The sequence below is a fragment of the Panthera leo genome, chromosome D2, assembly GCF_018350215.1.
Source record: "Panthera leo isolate Ple1 chromosome D2, P.leo_Ple1_pat1.1, whole genome shotgun sequence".
Lineage (NCBI taxonomy): Eukaryota > Metazoa > Chordata > Mammalia > Carnivora > Felidae > Panthera > Panthera leo.
In genome coordinates this window covers 34,137,620-34,156,011 of record NC_056689.1, presented here as the reverse complement: position 1 = coordinate 34,156,011, position 18,392 = coordinate 34,137,620, and the positions used below count along the sequence as shown (strand labels likewise).

At 36.6% G+C, this 18,392-nt stretch overlaps 1 protein-coding gene across 8 annotated transcripts in view; it reads right to left on the bottom strand.

Moving 5' to 3' along the window:
• The window catches only part of ADK (adenosine kinase), a 517,703-nt gene that overhangs the window by 460,572 nt on the left and 38,739 nt on the right, over positions 1 to 18,392 (bottom strand). For 4 of the 8 annotated variants that reach the window (XM_042909145.1, XM_042909147.1, XM_042909148.1 and 1 more), the window contains exon 2: positions 16,174 to 16,248. In XM_042909145.1, the coding sequence (XP_042765079.1) occupies positions 16,174 to 16,248 (75 nt within the window). Of the gene's footprint in view, positions 1 to 3,974; positions 4,181 to 12,544; positions 12,664 to 12,811; positions 12,888 to 16,173; positions 16,249 to 17,399; positions 17,425 to 18,392 lie in introns of those variants that run through there. The other 4 variants (XM_042909150.1, XM_042909151.1, XM_042909149.1 and 1 more) reach the window with 4 other exon arrangements.

Here is an 18,392-nt window from a genome sequence, read left to right as displayed (position 1 = left end):
GAGTCATACACTCTTTTGACTGAGCCAGCCAGGTGCCCCATTGGTTGCTTTAAATACCACCTATTTAATAATTTTGGTGGTGATGATGATGATGATGATGATGTTGATAATAGTATAATAACAGCTAACCTTCATTGAATGGCATTATATCAAGGTAAAATTAAGTATAATGCTTATTTATTATACTTCCCTCCAGCCATGAATCCTCTACCCACCAGAAACATAAATCGAATCCACCTGAATATCACATATGCATCTCATGCATGAACAAAACTGAACTCAATCTATCCACTCCCTCTAACATGTCATTCTCTCATACTCCCTAACTCAATCGTAAATACCACCAAAACCAAAAGTTGGAATGTCATCCCTGACTCCTTTGCCCCCTTCATTAATCAATCATTAAACTTACCTTTATAACAGTAAAATATTATTGAACTTTCTCCAAACTGCATAATCAAGTCACCATCCCTCAACACCACCATCCCTCAACAACATCCCTAATGCTGCTTTATCCCAAAATCTAAGAATCTGGAATTCTGAAAGAGAGAATCAGAAGAGCCAAGGACCATCTTTCTTTTAATGCAGGTAACAAGGTAACCAAGTTAAAGAAAATACACAAAATTCAGGAGCATTTCCAAATACCAGCAATAATCGAAAAAATGTTACTGAAAAAATATTCTACTCACAATAGCAATAACTTTACTTTTAAAATACCTAGGGAGTCACCCGGGTGGCTCGGTCAGTTAAGAGTCTGACTTCGGCTCAGGTCATGATCTCACAGTCCGTGAGTTCGAGCCCTGAGTCAGGCTCTGTGCTGACAGCTCAGAGCCTGGAGCCTGCTTCGGATTGTGTCTCCCACCCTCTCAAAAATAAATAAATGTTAAAAAAAAAAATTTTTAATAAAAATAAAATAAAATAAAATACCCAGGATAAACCTCACCAAAAATGTACACCTAGAAGAAAACCGTACAATACTGCAGTAAGACCTAAGCTGCACTAATATTGTAACAACTAACCACATATCACTATTTGAATTTAATTAATTAGAGGTGCCTGGCTGACTATATCAGAAGAGAGTATGACTCTTGATCTCGGGATCGTGGGCTCGACTCCCACGTTGGGTGTACAGATTACTAAAAACAACAAATAAATTTTTAAAAACTTAGTTAAAATCAAATAAAATTTTAAAATTCAATTCATCAGTTGCACTAACCACACTTCAAATGTTCAAAACTAAATGTGACTAATGGTTACCATATTGAACAGTACAGACATACAACATTTCCATCATCACAGAAAATTCTAATGGACAGTATTGCTCTAGAGATAATAATTTGCCCCAGATTTTTCTTTTAATCACTTCTGCATGGTTTGCATTTTTCCCCAAACACAATTATTTTTATAATTTTTGAACCTAACAAACTTAGCAATGATCACTACCATAAGATGTGGAAGTCTAAAACAAAACAGGGGCACCTGGGTAGCTCAGTTGGTTAAGCAACCGACTTCAATTCAGGTCATGATCTCACAGTCTGTGAGTTCAAGCCCCGCGTCAGGCTCTGTGCTGACAGCTCAGAGCCTGGAGCCTGCTTCGGATTCTGTGTCTCCCTCTCTCTCCTGCTCATGTTCTGTGTCCTCTCTCTGTCTCAAAAATAAATAAAAACATTTAAAAAATTAAAAAAAAATTTTTTAAACAAAACAAAAAAAAACCTAACCATTTTGCAATCCTGTATTTAATGTACTTACAGACTACATGTTACTAAAATATACAAAATAGCTAGAAGAAAAATAGAAATATATATGCATAAATAGAAAAACTTATATGGTAAAGATCTCATTTTTCCAAATTAATCTAAAAATGCAATGCAATCCTAAACAAAAACCCCAAAAAGAATTTTTTAAGTACTTGACAAACTCATTCTAAAATTTATGCACAAAAGGAAAGAGCCAAGATTAAGAAAATTCTTGAATAAGAACAAAGTGTAGGGACTTGTCCTATCAAACATCAAGATTTATTATAAAGTTTTGTAACAAAATAAAAATAAAGCTGCATTAGTTCAAGGACAAACAGACAAGCAGAAAAGGATGGAAAACCTAGAAACCAAGCTATAGACAAATAAAAATTGGCATTGCAGATCAATGGGTAAAGATTGGGACTATCACAATACAGTGATAGAATACTTGATTTCACTTGAGGAAAAAAAAAAATTTAACTGGATCCCCACTTCACATCATATACAGAAATCTATTCAAGTCAATTGAAGACCTAAATATACAAACCATAATATTAAAACATGGAGAAGAAAATATTGAAAAATAGCTTTATAAAGAATTAACTATAGGGGCACCTGGGTGGTTCAGTCAGTTTAGTGTGCAATTTCAGCTGGAGTCTGTTTCAGATTCTGTGTTTCCCTCTCTCTCTCTCTCTCAAAAATAAACATTTTTAAAATTTTTTTTAAAAATTAATAATGAAACAAAACAATTATAGCCTTTTAACCTTATATATGGAGTATCACTTGATACTCCAAATATTGTTTTACTTCAAACTAATATATATTTATTTACAGAAATAATTCATCTTGATTTATACAAATAATCCAGCTGTAAATTTTTGGCATTGAATAATCAGCACTGAAATTTACAACCAACTATTATTACTTTGAGAATTTTTGGAGTAAACATTAAGTAATGTCTTTCATGCATGCTTACGTTAATCAAGACTTACCTAAGGTTTGTATGATTACATTATTATAGATTTGGATTCATAAGAAAAATATATTTCCTCAACTACTCTAGCTTCCTTTCTTAAAACTATTTTCATTTCTAATGAGGATTTTTACTTCCCAATTACCATGACATTAATTCTCTTCATACCTTTACTTCTATAGTATTTACCTAGTGTCAGGAAAAATCAAAACAAACCTGTCATATATTCCTCCACTTTGTTTTGTATAAACCTCTTCCTTTACTCTCCATAATTAGATCAACACTCATCTGGCAGTTATTATACATTCCACATTTTATCTCTCCTCATACCCACTGTAACTCTTCAATATGCTAGAAAAGATTATTTTCAACAGCCTACTTTGTTTCAAGTTTTCTTACGTATTTTCAGTTACTACATTTTGACAAATTGGACACATCAAAATTGACTAACTTAATTCTTTCAATTAGATAAAGATCCTACATTTTTCTTACTCCAGGAAAAAACTGGCTTTCACAATCTTTTTTTTTTTTTTTTAATGTTTATTTATGTTTGAGACATAGAGAGAGCATGAACAGGGGAGGGGCAGAGAGAGAGGGAGACACAGAATCTGAAACGGGCTCCAGGCTCTGAGCTGTCAGCACAGAGCCCGACGCGGGGCTCGAACTCGCGGACCGTGAGATCATGACCTGAGCCGAAGTCGGCCACTTAACCAACTGAGCCACCCAGGCGCCCCTGGCTTTCACAATCTTTAAACAAACTAGTATATTCTAGAAGAAGTTTAATTTTTAAATATCAAATAATTATCTAATTGACACTTCTGAATAGTGGCAATGCTTGTTCTATCCTGGAAACTGTCAATACAAGAAGTGTATTGTTTTGAAAACTTAGTCAAGAAGAACTGTTGAGTGTTTCAATCTCTCATACAGGATTTATTCATCTACTAATGTACCAATTAAAACTAAATATTAACAATTTTTAGAGCAAATTACACACATTTTTTTCTCACCTACACTATACCTATAATTGAAGGAAAACACAATTTCACTAAGTTTATAAACCTTTACATATCTACCATAATTTACGCCAAAGTCTGGACATATAATTAATTTCAAATTAATACTTCCATAGTAAGTTCGCAGAAAATAAGTAATACAAATGTTACAATTAAAACAAATCTATATTTCAAATCTCTGCTCAATGATTGATGCTTTTTGGACATCAACAAATTTCTTAAGATCTAACTTATTCTTTATGAGATACCTACCTCATAAAGTTGCCAAGAGGACTAAACTGATACCGTATACATCTAATACATGCTGAATAAATGTTATCTTTATCAGATAACAATTCTTAAAATTTATTATATTCTTTTTTCTCATATATTCTTGAATGTTTTTCAGATGGATCTTCCATGGCCCTTCTTTACATTCCACTCTTTGTGGTGCATCAGTTCAGTGTGTCAAGACTATTAGCATATGATGGCTCTGATTCTTTAAAAACCTGTTCTGAGTGGCACCCAGTCGTCTCAGTGGCGACTCAGTTGTTTGAGCAAAAGACTTGATTTTGACTTAGGTCATGATCTCACAATTCGTGAGATCAATCCCCACATTGGGCTCTGTGCTGACAGCAAGGAGCCTGCTTGGGATTCCCTCTCTCTCTCTCTCTCTCTCTCTCTCTGCCCCTAACCCCCCCCCCAAAGATTCTCTCTCTCTCTCTCTCTCTCTCTCTGCCCCTAACCCCCCCCAAAATAAATAAATAAACAAAAAAAAAAAGAAAAAATATGTATCTAAAGACAAAAAAGGAAAGTATCAATTCTCACATTTTAAACACTGAACACTTAAAATCTCACTTTATTTTTTAATTTAATTCAATTTTTTTATTTTATATATAGAGAGAGAATCTTAAGCAGGCTCCATGCTCAGCTGTGGAGCCCAACTCAGAGCACAATCCTATGACCCTGGGATCATAACATGAGCCGAAATCAAGAGGCAGATGCTCAACCAACTGAGCTATCCAGGGGCCCCTAAAATCCCACTTTAAAAAGGACTTTCCATAAAAAAAAATTTTTCAGTCAGATGCTATCTCCCAAGTACCTAACATGTATCCATCGCTATACTATCATATAGCAAAAACATAATGTAGTTCCTTTATACAAAGAGTTTACTGTATATATAACAGATTTACAAAGATACTTTTCCGAATTGTCTCTCTCCATCAATGTTTATAAACCCTGCATGCAAGGTTTATACTATGTATATTTAATTATAAACCTAGTACAAAAAAAAAAAATTTAGCATCCTTTCAAGTAAGAGATTAAAAAGCGGAAGAGAATAAATAAATGAGAGCCAAGAAAATCAAAGGAAATTATAAATTAAAGAAAAAAAACCCTCTCTTTTATTCTAAACACTGCTTGTTTGAGAAATTATAAGATCATCACATAAATTATACAAATTATTAAATACTTAAAAAATAAAGCCAGGAATCAACAAAAGATTTGAACCTAGAAAAAAGTAAGATAATCATTTATTTACCCACCAATTGCTGGGTGGCTCAACTGGTTAAGCATCCAAATCTTGATTTGGGCTCAGGTCATGATCTGACAGGTAGTGAGTCTGAGCGCTGAGTTGGAGCTCTGCACTAACAGCACAGAGCCTGCTTGGGATTCCCTCTCTACCTCTCTTTCTGCCCCTTTCCCATTTGTGCACAAGTACTCTCTTTTTCTCTCAAAATAAACTTTAAAAATAAATAAATAAAATTAAAATCTTAAAAAAAAATGATAATTTTTTTTTTTTTAAAGGAGAGGGAGAGACACCTGGCTGGCTCAGTAAATAGAGCATGTAACTCGATCTCAGGGCTGTGAGTTCAAGCCCCAGGTTGGTTATAGAGATTACTTAAAAAAATAAAATCCGAAAGAAAGAAAGAAAGAAAGAAAGAAAGAAAGAAAGAAAGAAAGAAAGAAAGAAAGAAGGAAAGAAAGAGAAAGAAAGAAAGAAAGAAAGAAAGAAAGAAAGAAAGAAAGAAAGAAAGAAAGAAGAGCGAATGAAGAACTTACCAGAGCTGGAAAAACAAATCTCAACTGCAACAGAAAAAGGCTACATTATGATAAGCAAGCCAAGGCTACTAGCAGAAGCCCTAAGTCTCAGAGGAAATGGATAAGGCATGGAGCTAAAAGTAGGGAAACTGACTACCATCTCACCATGACAAGTTACAATTCCTAAAATAAATTAGAGATTTATTGTCTGAAGAAACCAAACAGAAGCATCTCTGAAATGAGAGACAACAGGCAAAACAGGACAAATAGGAAGGGACAGATCAAACCACCTACTTAATTATGGTAACTTTAGCCCCCTTACCCTGTCCAGCTCTAAGAATAAAGCAACCAGGCTTCAAAGACTTTTCTGTAAAGAAACTAAACAGACTCAGAGAATAGACTTCCAGATACCAATATTAGGAGTCAGCCCATAAAAACAGGCTTTTAATATAATCAAGCCACAATAAAGTTCCATTACTCAACAAGCCCAACCTATGCATACCAACCTTCCAATGAGGTTTTGAATGTGTATGGTGTGTGTGTGTGTGTGTGTGTGTGTGTGTGTGTGTGTGTGTGTGTGTGAAAAATTTTTTTTTGCTTAACTTATTAGTGTTCTTCAGCTATGTAACAAATTCACCCAAAACTTGTCAGATTAAAACAACACTCATTATCCCACACAGGTTTTAAGGGTCAGGAACCCAGGAGTGGCTTAGCTAACTGATTCTGGCTCAAGGTCTCTCATGAGGTTACAATCAAGCTGTCAGCCAAAGCTGCAGTAAACTCAGGGTTCAACAGAGGATGGAGAATCCACTTCTAAGCTCATGTACATGGTTGCTGGCAAGTCTCGGTTCCTCAAAGGCTGTAGAGCAGAGGCCTCTTATCTCCCACTCCATAGGGTGCCTGAATATCAAGAGATGGCAGCTAGCTCCCCCCCAGAATTAGTAATCCAAAAGAAAGAAAGAGGTGTGTGTACAAACAAGTGAGAGAACACTCAATATGGAAACCACAGTCTTTTACAACCTAATCTGTAGCATACCAACACTCCTACTGTATGCCATTCCTTATATAGATCAGTCCTAGTACAGTTGGGATGAGACTACTCAATGGAATACCAGGAGGAAGGGATCACTGGGAGCCATCTTGGAAGCTACCAAAGTGTACACTCTGGTCCCCCACCAGTAATCCCTGCCTCCTGTTTTTTACATCCACGTGTAGTGCCCTCCCTCATTATACCAGGCTTGGTGTGTATGATCAACAGTATATGGCAAAAATGATAGCATGTCACTTTCTAAGATTAAGTTATAAAAAAAGACTACAGTTTCCATCTAGGGAAAATGATTGCCTCTCTCAAATCACTAGTAAGAGAGCAAACAGCTACCATGTGTTGGTCCATGAGATGAGAAACTGATATCCTCAGTTCAAAAGCTTTTAAGAGGGCCATCTGGGTGGCTCAGTTGGTTGAGCATCCAATTCTTGGTTTCAGCTCAGGTCACAATCTCACAGTTCATGGGTTCGAGCCCAGGTAGGACTCCACACTGGCTCCTTGCTAATAGCATGGGACCTGCTTGATATTCTCTCTCCCTCTCTCTCTGCACCAACCCCCTCCTCCACTCATGCTCACTCACTAACTCTCTCTCTCTCTCTGTCAAAATAAATAAACTTTAAGAAAAAAAAAGGTTTTAAGAAAGTGAGGACAGCCAATAATGAGTCATCTGGGAATCAAATCTTCCAGCCATAGTTGAGCTCTGAAATGAATACCACCATGGCCAAGAGACTGACTACAACTTGACCAGAGACCCTAAGCTAGAATGACTCAGCTATGCCACACTCTCAAATTCCTGACCCTCATAAACCATGATAGATGCTAAACTTGTTTGTTACTTTAAGCAACCAAGTTTGGGGGTAACATGTTACATAGCAATAGATAATTTTATCAAAGCTTTTTTAAAAAATTATAAAAGCAATTCAAAATTGTTATAAAAATCTTAAACTGTATAGAATGTTGAAAAAAAGGTACCTACCCTAGCCAACCTACCCTCCCACAACTGTTAGAGCTTAGAACATATCCTTTTGTATTTTTTCTTCTTCCTATACAAATCAATGGAATGAGGTTTTTAATGTCTTACCATTTAATATGAACAGAGAGCCAAAAATCAACTAATATTGAAAGAAAGTCTCCATTGTGAAGGCCACAGTAAACAATAAGAGTAATCCACAGAAAACAGAGATAAAGCAGGAAACAGAAGAGAAACCTTCATAAAACAAACAAAACCATCTCTAATTAATATGTTTAGACAGGAGAAAAAGACTACATCCATAACACAACAGAATGTTACATAATAATAATTTACTAACAGCAGGAACAACAACAACAAAAACACTAAAAGCTTTCACAGAGAAAAAGACTAGTGATCTACAAAGGAAGGAGATGCATTTGATGTATGGCAGACAATGGCACATGCCTTCAAATTTGCAAAAAAAAAAAAAAAAAAAAAAAAAAACCCTATTAACCAACCAATAGGTGCAAAGGAAAAAATTTTTTAAAGATCATCACACATATGCAAGGATTAAAATTACATGTACTCATGCACTCTTTCTCTTAGGAAGCTACTGAGGCTATGCTATATACACACACACACACAAACACACACAAAACCAACTAAGCATATATAAGGTATGGGAAACAAGAAATCTGAAACAGGAGAAAGTCAGAGGGAAGTTCAAGGCAAACTGCTGTTTTAAAGGGTGGGGGCACGCCTGAATGGCTCAGTCAGTGGAGTGCCTGACTCTGAGTAAATGGAAACTCTTGGTTTCAGCTCAGGTTCCTGAGCTAATCTCAAGGTTCCTGAGGTTGAGCCCCGCATCAGGATCTGGCATGACAGCATGGAGCCTACTTGGGATTCTCTCTCTCCCTCTGTCTCTCTCTGCCCCTCCCCTGCTCATTCTCGCTTTCTCCCTCTGTCTCTCTCTGCCCCTCCCCTGCTCATTCTCGCTTTCTCCCTCTCTCTGAAAATAAATAAATAAACTTAAAAACAAAAAAAAGTCTAATAGCACAACCTGTTCATTTTGAGCACAAAGATGGAGAACTCTAGAAAGGAGGTCACCAGAGAAAAAGATGTTGACAGACTTAGATTTTTTTTTTAATTTTTTTTTAATGTTTATTTATTTTTTGAGAGAGAGAGAGACAGAGCCCGACACGGGGCTCAAACTCACAAGCCATGAGATCATGACCTGAGCTGAAGTCAGACACTTAACTGACTGAGCCACCTAGGCATCCCCTTACTGATTTTTAAGAAATGAGGAGGCAGAGGGGGAGGAGAAGGGAAGAGGTTAGTAGGCATATGACAGATTTAAATCTAACAGTGGTTTGAAATTTTCAGTAAGTGTATAGAAAATGGTACAAATGAATACAGGATATAATAAGTCACTGGAAGAAAAACAAAAAGTTTTATAAGTAACCATAGTCCACAATTTTGTTCACAATGATTATTGGCTTTTAACATAATTTAATAACATGGGGAAGATGAAGAGGAAACGGTAACAGGTGAAAGGAGCTAAATCCTTAGCTATCACAATAGGGAGTCAATACATATCTAAAACTGGCAAACCCAAAGAGCTCCTGGCTGACTCTGCTGGTAGATGGAGCATGTGAATCTTGATCTTGCGGTCATGAGTTCAAGCCTACGGTGGGGGGTAGTGCTTAAGAATAAATAAAATTTTAAAAAAAATTTTTAACAAATAAATAAAAACTGACAAACCTAAGAAATACCTAGTAATACAGACCTCAAACAGACCCTAAGCTTGGGATTGCTAGTCAGATTGTATGCATGAGAAATTAACCTTCAATTCGCCTACTCTCACAGTAAACATTCAGGAATGTACAGCAGTTTTTAACAGTTACTAGAACCTGGACAACAATGAGATAAGTAACCAGAGACTCTTCAACAATTAAACACCAAGAAATTATAAAAATTCCTGGTAAAAAATGGCAAAAGCAAAGTTCTCAGAAGGCCAGAGGAAATCCTTTCCACTAACATTCATGAACATGATTAGGTTATATCCTCCCACAGGAACTTGAAGATCAAATGTGCCCCTCCACACGGAGTGTTGTGTCCTCTGTTCAGGAAACCCTCCTAATGCAATCGTGTTCTTGTATCCTTTCCCTACACTAAAGGAACATTTATTCTTTGCCTCTCCAATCAACCAGCCTTATAAAAATCACATACAGCAATATTAGTGTATTATTTAGAAACAATTGGATACCAGGAAAGAACAGCTAAGAATTAGAAATGGTTTCTTTTGGAAAAATAGCACTTTTGGGATATAGGGTAAAAGCAAGGGGAGAGGTGGAAGATGCAGCAAAGGACTAACATTATTCCTTAAAAATTTTCAGTACTAGGGCATTTGGGTGGCTCAGTTGGTTGAGTGTCCAACTCTGGATTTGGGCTTGGGTCATGGTCTCAGTTCACGGGACCAAGTCCCTCGTTGGGCTCCATGCTGAAAGCACAGAACCTGCTTGGGATTCTCTCTCTCCCTCCCTCTCCGTCCCTCCTCTGCTTGCACTCTCTCTCTCTCTCTCTCTCTCTCTCTCAAAATAAATAAATGAACTTAAAAACAATAAACCTTTAGACTAGTTTACTTTTTAACTAGCAGTAGTTGTACATTGATAAGTATTTTTTATTCAAAAGTCCAGATACTTTTTCTCTTTTTAATGTTTACTTATTTTTGTAAGAGAGAGATACAGAGCATGAGCAGGGGAAGGGCAGAGAGACAGGGAGACACAAAGTGGGCTCCAGGCTCTGAGCCGTCAGCACACAGCCTGACGTGGGGCTCCAACTCACAAACTGTGAGATGATGACCTGAGCCAAAGTTGGATGCTCAACCAACTGAGCTACCCAGGCACCCCCCAGATACCTTTTTTTAAGTTTATTTATTTATTTTGAGAGAAAGAGAGCACAAGGGAAGAGCAGAGAGAGACAGAGAATTCCAAGCAGGCTCCACACTGTCAGCGCAGAGACCTACTTGGGGATCAAACTCCCAAACCATGAGATCATGACCTGAACCGAAATCAAGAGCAGGACACTTAACTGACTAAGCCACCCAGATGCCCCAAGGCCAGATATTTTTTTAAAAAATCAGAATCAGAAAACAAATTCTATCCAAAAAATTTTGATAGTTAACTCGTTTTCACAGTGTAAGATACTAATAAATATATATTTATTCATTTGGTTAGTACCCAACTATTCCCAGAAAATTTATTTTTACACAGTTCAAATATAAAAAACACTTAACTAAATATGGTCTGAAATGTAAATTAAACACAGTCTAGTGAAATAATAAGGAATACTTTCAAAGTGTATTTTGGAAAAAAATGTTCTGGAACATAAGAATAGGAAAGTCTCTACATTTATGATTAGGATCCAAAACCTTGCTTTTTATCTCCAAGTACTGACGTCAAAAATCAAGTTTAAAAATTAAAACTCAAAACAAAAATACTAAGTTTCAGCTTATTTAGGATGAGCTGCTAATGAAACAAAGAAGCGACTTGAGCTCTCTGTAGTATCAGCACACAGCTGTCAGATCACAACCATTCTGATCACATTTGCATGAACTTTTAAAACCAAATATCCTGGGGCGCCTGGGTGGCTCAGTCAGTTAAGCTTCCAACTTGGGCTCAGGTCATGATTTCACGGTTTGTGAGTTCGAGCCCTGCGTCAGGCTCTGCGCTGACAGCTCAGAGCCTGGAGGGTGCTTCGGATTCTGTGTCTCCCTCTCTCCCTGCCCCTCCCCTGCTCATGTTTGGTCTCTCTGTCTCTCAAAAATAAATAAACATTAAAAAAAATTTTTTTAATAAATAAATGCAGGGTGGCCTGGCTGGCTCAGTCAGTGGAGCGTGTGATCTCAGGGTAGTGAGTTCTAATCATATGTTGGGTGTAGAGATTACCTAAAAAATAAAAAATCTTAGCGGCTCCTGGGTAGCCTAGTCAGTTGAGCATGTGACTCTTGATTTCGGCTCAGGTCATGATCTCACAACCAAAGTGGGACTCTTAACCGACTGAGCTACCCAGGCACCCCCTAAATAGACAAAACAATCTTAAAAGACAACAACAAAGAGGGCTCACACTCTGTCACATTACTTCAAAACTTACTTCTGCAATAATCAGCTGCAATATCAAAACAGTGTGGTAGTGGCAAAAGGAAAGACATAAAGATCAATGGGAAAGAATTGAGAATCCAGAAATTAACCCACAAGTCTATAGGCAAGACATCAGTCTATATAGAGACATAAATATGAGTTTGGGCCGTACATCAGGCTCTCTGTTGTCAGCGCAGAGCCCACTTTGTATCTTCTATCTCCCTCTCTCTCTGCCATTCCCCTGCTTGCACGTGTTCTCTCTCTCTCAAAAATAAACATTTAAAAATAAATAAATAAATTTGAATGTGAGAGAGAGAGACAGAGAGAGAGAGCAAGCAGGGGAAAGAGAGAATTTTAAGCAGGCTCCATGCTCAGCACAGAGTCCTTCACAGGGCTGGATCCCATGACCCTGGGATCATGATCTGAGCCATTTCTTATTATATTACAATAGGCCAAATTTACACATTTATAAATTCTTGCCTGATCCTTTGACATACAAGTTTACCTAAAAGAGTTATAGGGGTAGTTTCCAGGGCATTAAAAAATACAATTTGTTAACAATGGTTGTCCCCCCACCAAATCAGTTGTATTTTTATATACTAGCAATGAATAATCCAAAAGTAAAATTAAGTTTGGGTTTGAAGATGGTGTTGAGGAGAATAAATACCGTGACTTCCAGTGCTTTGCTAAAACTTCAGATGCAAGGCCTTCTGGCCAAGCATCTGTAATTTCGTATTGTTGCAACATTCATTATAACCCTGGGGGTTCCAGCTTCCTAAAAGTTTGCTGTGGACAAACCAGAAAGAAGGTTTATGTAGATTTCTACAGAAATTATGATTCCCGGAAAAGATTTTGAGGAAATGATGAAGGCTGGTATCTTTCAGAGAGCAAAGTGACTTTCTTTCGGTTGGTTCCACGGAAGTTGGTCACTGACCTGTATTCCTGAACTATGAAACATGAATATTGGACTATGGAATAGTTTCTCTTGATAAATAAACAACTAACAAGTACTGTGGAAAAAAACAAACAAGGAAAAATAAACTTAATAAAACAATTCTATTTACAGTAACATCAAAAATAATGAAATACGTAGGATTAAACTTAACCAAGAAAATATAAGACTTACACACTGAAAACTACTAAACACTTTTGAAACAACTTAAAGACAACCTAAATAAATGGAAAGACATCCCCTGTTCACGAACTGAAAGACTTAGTATTGTTAAAATGTCAGTACTTACAAAACTGATCTACAAATTCAGTACAGTCCCATACAAAATGCCAAGTGCCGTTTTTGCAGAAATAGATAAGCTGATTCTAAAATTCATATGGAATTTCAAAAGATTCCAAATGGACATCTTTTTTTTTTAAATGTTTATTTTTGAGAGAAAGAGACAGAGTATGAGCAGAGAGGGGCAAAGAGAGAGGAGACACAGAATCTGAAGCAGGCTTCAGGCTCTGAGCTGTCAGCAAAGAGCCGGACGAGGGGCTCGAAATCACAAAGCACAAGATCATGACCTAAGCCAAAGTGGGACACTTAACCGGGTAAGCTACCCAGACACCCCCTAAATAGACAAAACAAGCTTAAATTAGAAAACAACAAAGTTGGAGGACTCACACTTCCTCATATTACTTCAAAACTTACTACTGAAATAATCAGCTGCAATAATCAAAACAGTGTGGTAATGGCAAAAGGACAGACATAAAAATCAGTGGAAAGAATTGAGAATCCAGAAATTAAACCTCAAGTCTATAAGCAATTGATTTTCATAAGAAGTACCAAGAACATTCAATGGGAAAAAGAATAGTCTTTTCAACAAATGATGCTGAAATAACCAGATTTCCACATGCAAAAGAATGAACTAAACCCTTAACACATAACAAATAAAACAATTAACTAAAAACAAAATCAAACACCTAAATTTAAGTGCTAAAACAAATCTTAAAAGAACACATACACATTGTGATTCTGGATTTAGCAATGAATTCTCAGATACGACAGCAAGAGCACAAGCAACAAATGAAAAAATAGATAAACTGAACTTCATCAAAATTAAATATCTTTGTGCATCAAAGGAAACTATAAAGAAAGCAAAAATAACCCAAAGAAAGGGAGAAAATGTTTACAAATCATTTATCTGATAAGGGGGTCTATTATCCAGAATATATAAAGAGCACTTACAATTCAACAACAAAAGACAAACAACTAAATTCAGAAATGGGTGAAGGACTTTAATGGGTGAAGGACTTTAATATACATGAATAGCACATGAAAAAGATGTTTAACATCTTTAGTCATTAGAAAAATGCAAATCAAAACCCACAATGAAGTATCACTTTACACCCACTAAGATGGCTATAATTTAAACAAAGGAAGGGGCGCCTGGCTGGCTCAGTCAGTGGAACATGTGACTCTTAATCTCGGTATTATGAGTTCAAGCCCCATGTTGGGTGCAGAGATTGCTTAAAAAATAAAATATTTAAAAATAATAATATGGGGTGCCTGGGTGGCTCAGTTGGTTGAGCATCTGACTCTTGACTTTGGCTCAGGTAATGATGCAAGGGTCGTGGGACTGAGTAATGCATCCAGCTCTATGCTGAGCATGGAGCCTGCTTAAGATTCTTTCTTTCTTTCTTTCTTTCTTTCTTTCTTTCTTTCTCTCTCTCTCTCTCTCTCTCTCCCCCCGCCCCCGCCCTCTGCCACTCTCCCCTGCTTATGCTGTCTCTCTCTCTCAAAAATAAAAAAAATTATAAATATTAATTAATTAATAAGGGAAAAGAACAAGTTTTGGCAAGAAAATGGAATCCTCATACATTACTGGTAGGAATATCAAAGGGTGCAACCATGTAGAAAAGTTAGGTAGTTCCTCAAAAAGTTAAACACAGAATTACCATGACTCAGTAATCCCACTCCAATAGATACCAATACCATAGATTAATGAAAATACATGTCCACACAAAAACTCGTACACAAATGTTCATAGTAGCTTGATTCACAACAGCCAAAAAAGGAAACAACCTAAGTGCTCATCAACCAATACAGTGTGTGTTGTGTGTGTGTGTGTGTGTGTGTGTGTGTGTGTGTGTACACAATGGAATATTATTTTGCCACAAAAAGGAATGAGTTACTAATACATGCTACAACTTGGATGAACCTTGAAAAACATCATGCTAAGTGAAATAAGACAGACACAAAAGGCCACAAACTGTTTCCATTTATATGAAATACAATGGCCAAAATAAGCAAATCCATAGAAACAGAAAGCAGAATGGTAGGTCCCAAGAGATCAGAGCATGGAGCAGAGGTGGGGAAAGGGCAGGTAGGGATAGTGAAATGATTACCCATTGGGTACAGTTTTGTTTTTGGGGTGATGAAAATGTTCTGGAATTAGATAGCAGTGATGGTTGTACAACCCTAAAAATGTATTGGCAGTCATTGAATTACACTTTACAAGTGTTAAAATTATAAATTTTAAGTGAACTTTACCTCAATTAAAAAAAAAGTGGCTGCCCTTGGGCACAGACAGAACTTGCTTCCTCATTATATATCCCTTTTTTACTACTTAATTTTTTCTTTGTACCAAATGGTGTCAAACAGCCAGAAAAATAAACACAAACTGATTTCTCAGCTAAATTTAAAACATCAGAAGTTACTATTAAGGGAGAATTAATATAGAATGATCACCTCTGAATTATGTCCTGCATATTCTTCTTGTCCTCTCTAATCCTATTTCTTCTCCCATTTATGTTATAGCACCATGACAGATGTAGTTCACTGATAACAATTTAAAAATTTGGGAACTAAATCATTAGGTAAATCATATATACTTCTTCCTTGCACAGAATAAAAAATAAATTTCAGGGACACCTGCGTTGCCCAATCAAGTTAAGTGTGTGACTTCGACTCAGGTCATGATCTCACAGTTCGTGAGTTCAAGCCAGACATCAGGCTCTCTGCTGTCAGCACAGAGCCCGCTTCGGATCCTCTAGCCACCCCCTCTCTCTCTGCCCCGCACCCATGCACGTGCATGCAGTTTCTCTCTCTCTCTCTCAAAAATAAACTTGAATTAATTAATTAATTTCAAGTGAAACTAGCAACAGGATTGAACAAATGTACCTAAAGTTTTCCCAGAGAAAACTGTGGTCAATTCATAAATAATTATAGTGCAACTTACTATTAATGACATTAAATTTCCTGAGTTTTCCTCCAATTGAAAGTATTAGAGTCCAAAGTCTTCAACAGTTTTTCTTTTGATATAAGTTTCACGTAGTACATACGAAGAATTTAATACTCACTTATCAAGGAAATCCTTATCCACTACAGCAGTGATGTCAAGAAGAGGATTTCCCATCCCAAAGAGAATATTTTCACTAGAAAAAAACACACAAAAATGCAAGCACAAGTTAGAAATACTTCTAAAAGTAAGCTGATGTATAAAATGCACACAAATATAAAAATATGTATCTTCACTTTACCTCAAAAATAAACCTAACATGCTAGTTTATTAAACCTTTGATTTGCTTTTTACATTTCAGACAACATTTTAGAGGTAGCATAAGCTATTTAGAAAGGAGGATGACTTTCAAATTGGATCAAATAGAAGAAACCAGATCATGTGATCTTTTTTCATAATATTCAACAGCTAATGACCAAAGCTAATTAGACTGTTTTTTTAAGTTCTATCATAACAAAAGTTCTATACCCAACAAACATGACAGATAATTAACTTTATCTATCTAGTAAAATACCCAACTACCAAAAATGATTAGGGAGGTTACAGCAAGTCCTCCAGGAGTCCAGCCAAAAGCCCCACCTTGGACAAACTGAATGTGGTGAGACCCACACAATGAGTATCACAGATAGTGTAATTTTCAATTACGTTTAACAGACTTCAAAGAAGTCTATGTTCCACAATGATCCCAGTGTAGCTCAAAACCAAGAGAAAGCTACAACTCTACCACAAGAGATGCCTTAAACAGAAGCCCAACTAACAGCAAGAAATGGACCAGTGGCCATGGTTGGGTCAGCCTCAGTGGGAAGCATTCTTCTAGGTTTTTCAATGAAATTTGCCTCTGTGTAATCTCCCGTTGGTCTCCAGTTTGCTGAAGACCTCTTCCAGTTGCCTCCAAACCAGTTTCTATCTTCATCACACGGAGACTATCAGTAATATCAATACTACTGGTACCCCAGAGTTTCTTTAAGAGAATGAAATATAACCTACACTTATAATCTATAATGATTTAGAAGACTGAATTGCAGTATCCCATTAAAACCACAGTTTGGGCAACTATGGCTGAATACATAACAAAGAGGTATTTGTCCCTTTGTTCTTTTTTCTCTCCCCTTTCTCTTTTTATTTTATAAATTTAATTTTTTTTAACGTTTATTCATTTTTGAGAGAGAGAGAGCATGAGCAGAGGAGGGGCAGAGAGAGAAGGAGACACAGAATCCAAAGCAGGCTCCAGGCTCTCAGCACAGAGCCCAATGCAGGGCTCAAAACCACAGATCGCAAGATCATTACCTGAGATGAAGTCAGACACTTAACTGACTGAGTCACACGGGCGCCAGCCCCCCCTTTTTTCTGTTTAAAGAAAGCTGAATGAGGGAGAGTTAAAAGAAAATAAAATTATCTATTCAGACTTAAGTTGCATTTATAATCAGAAAAAAAATCTAATATAAAAAGAAAATATCTTAAGTACTTAGAAGATAAAGGATCAACAGGCAGATACATTAAAACTTGGCCATCATTTTATTAGAAACTTCTCTGCCTGATTTTTGTATTGTTATTCAAACAATAAAAACTCCTAGAACTTGCTTTTTAAAAAAAAAAAAAAAAAAAGCATGGGATGTTACTGGGCTGCTTAGCTGTTTCTTTTTACTCACCCTTTTTTAGTGTTTGGTTTAATGCATACAGTCATGAATCCACCACCAGAATCAAAATATGTAACATTTCTAACACCACAAAATATTCTGCTACCCTCGTATCAATTGCTCCACCCCAACTTGTCCCCTCTTAGTTTTAGGACAATAATTGTGATATTTCTTTTTCAGAAGCCAAAGCTTTGAACATCTCATGCATTCCCAAAACAGTTCATTGCACTCCATTTGAAAACTTAGTATAGTATTAATAAACCAATGCACCCTCTCTGGGCCTAAGGTTTCTATACTCTAAGAAATATGGGGAAAAAGATGAGCAGAATGAATCATAGAACCCTGTTTAAACTTATATTCCTAAACTTATCTGTCTAGCAAGACTTTTTTTTCCTGAATGCAAATGGACACGAATACATTTACACACAGAGCAAGAATATACTGGAACTGAATTGGTCAAATGTAATAATGGAAGAAATTTTTTATATATCATTAATGATGATTGTTGGGGCGCCTGGGTGGCTCAGTTGGTTTAGCGTCTGACTTTGATTATGGCTCAGGTCATGATTCCAGTGTCGTGGGATCGAGCCCCAAGTTGGAATCCATGCTGAGCATGGAGCCTGCTTAAGATTCTCTCTCTCTC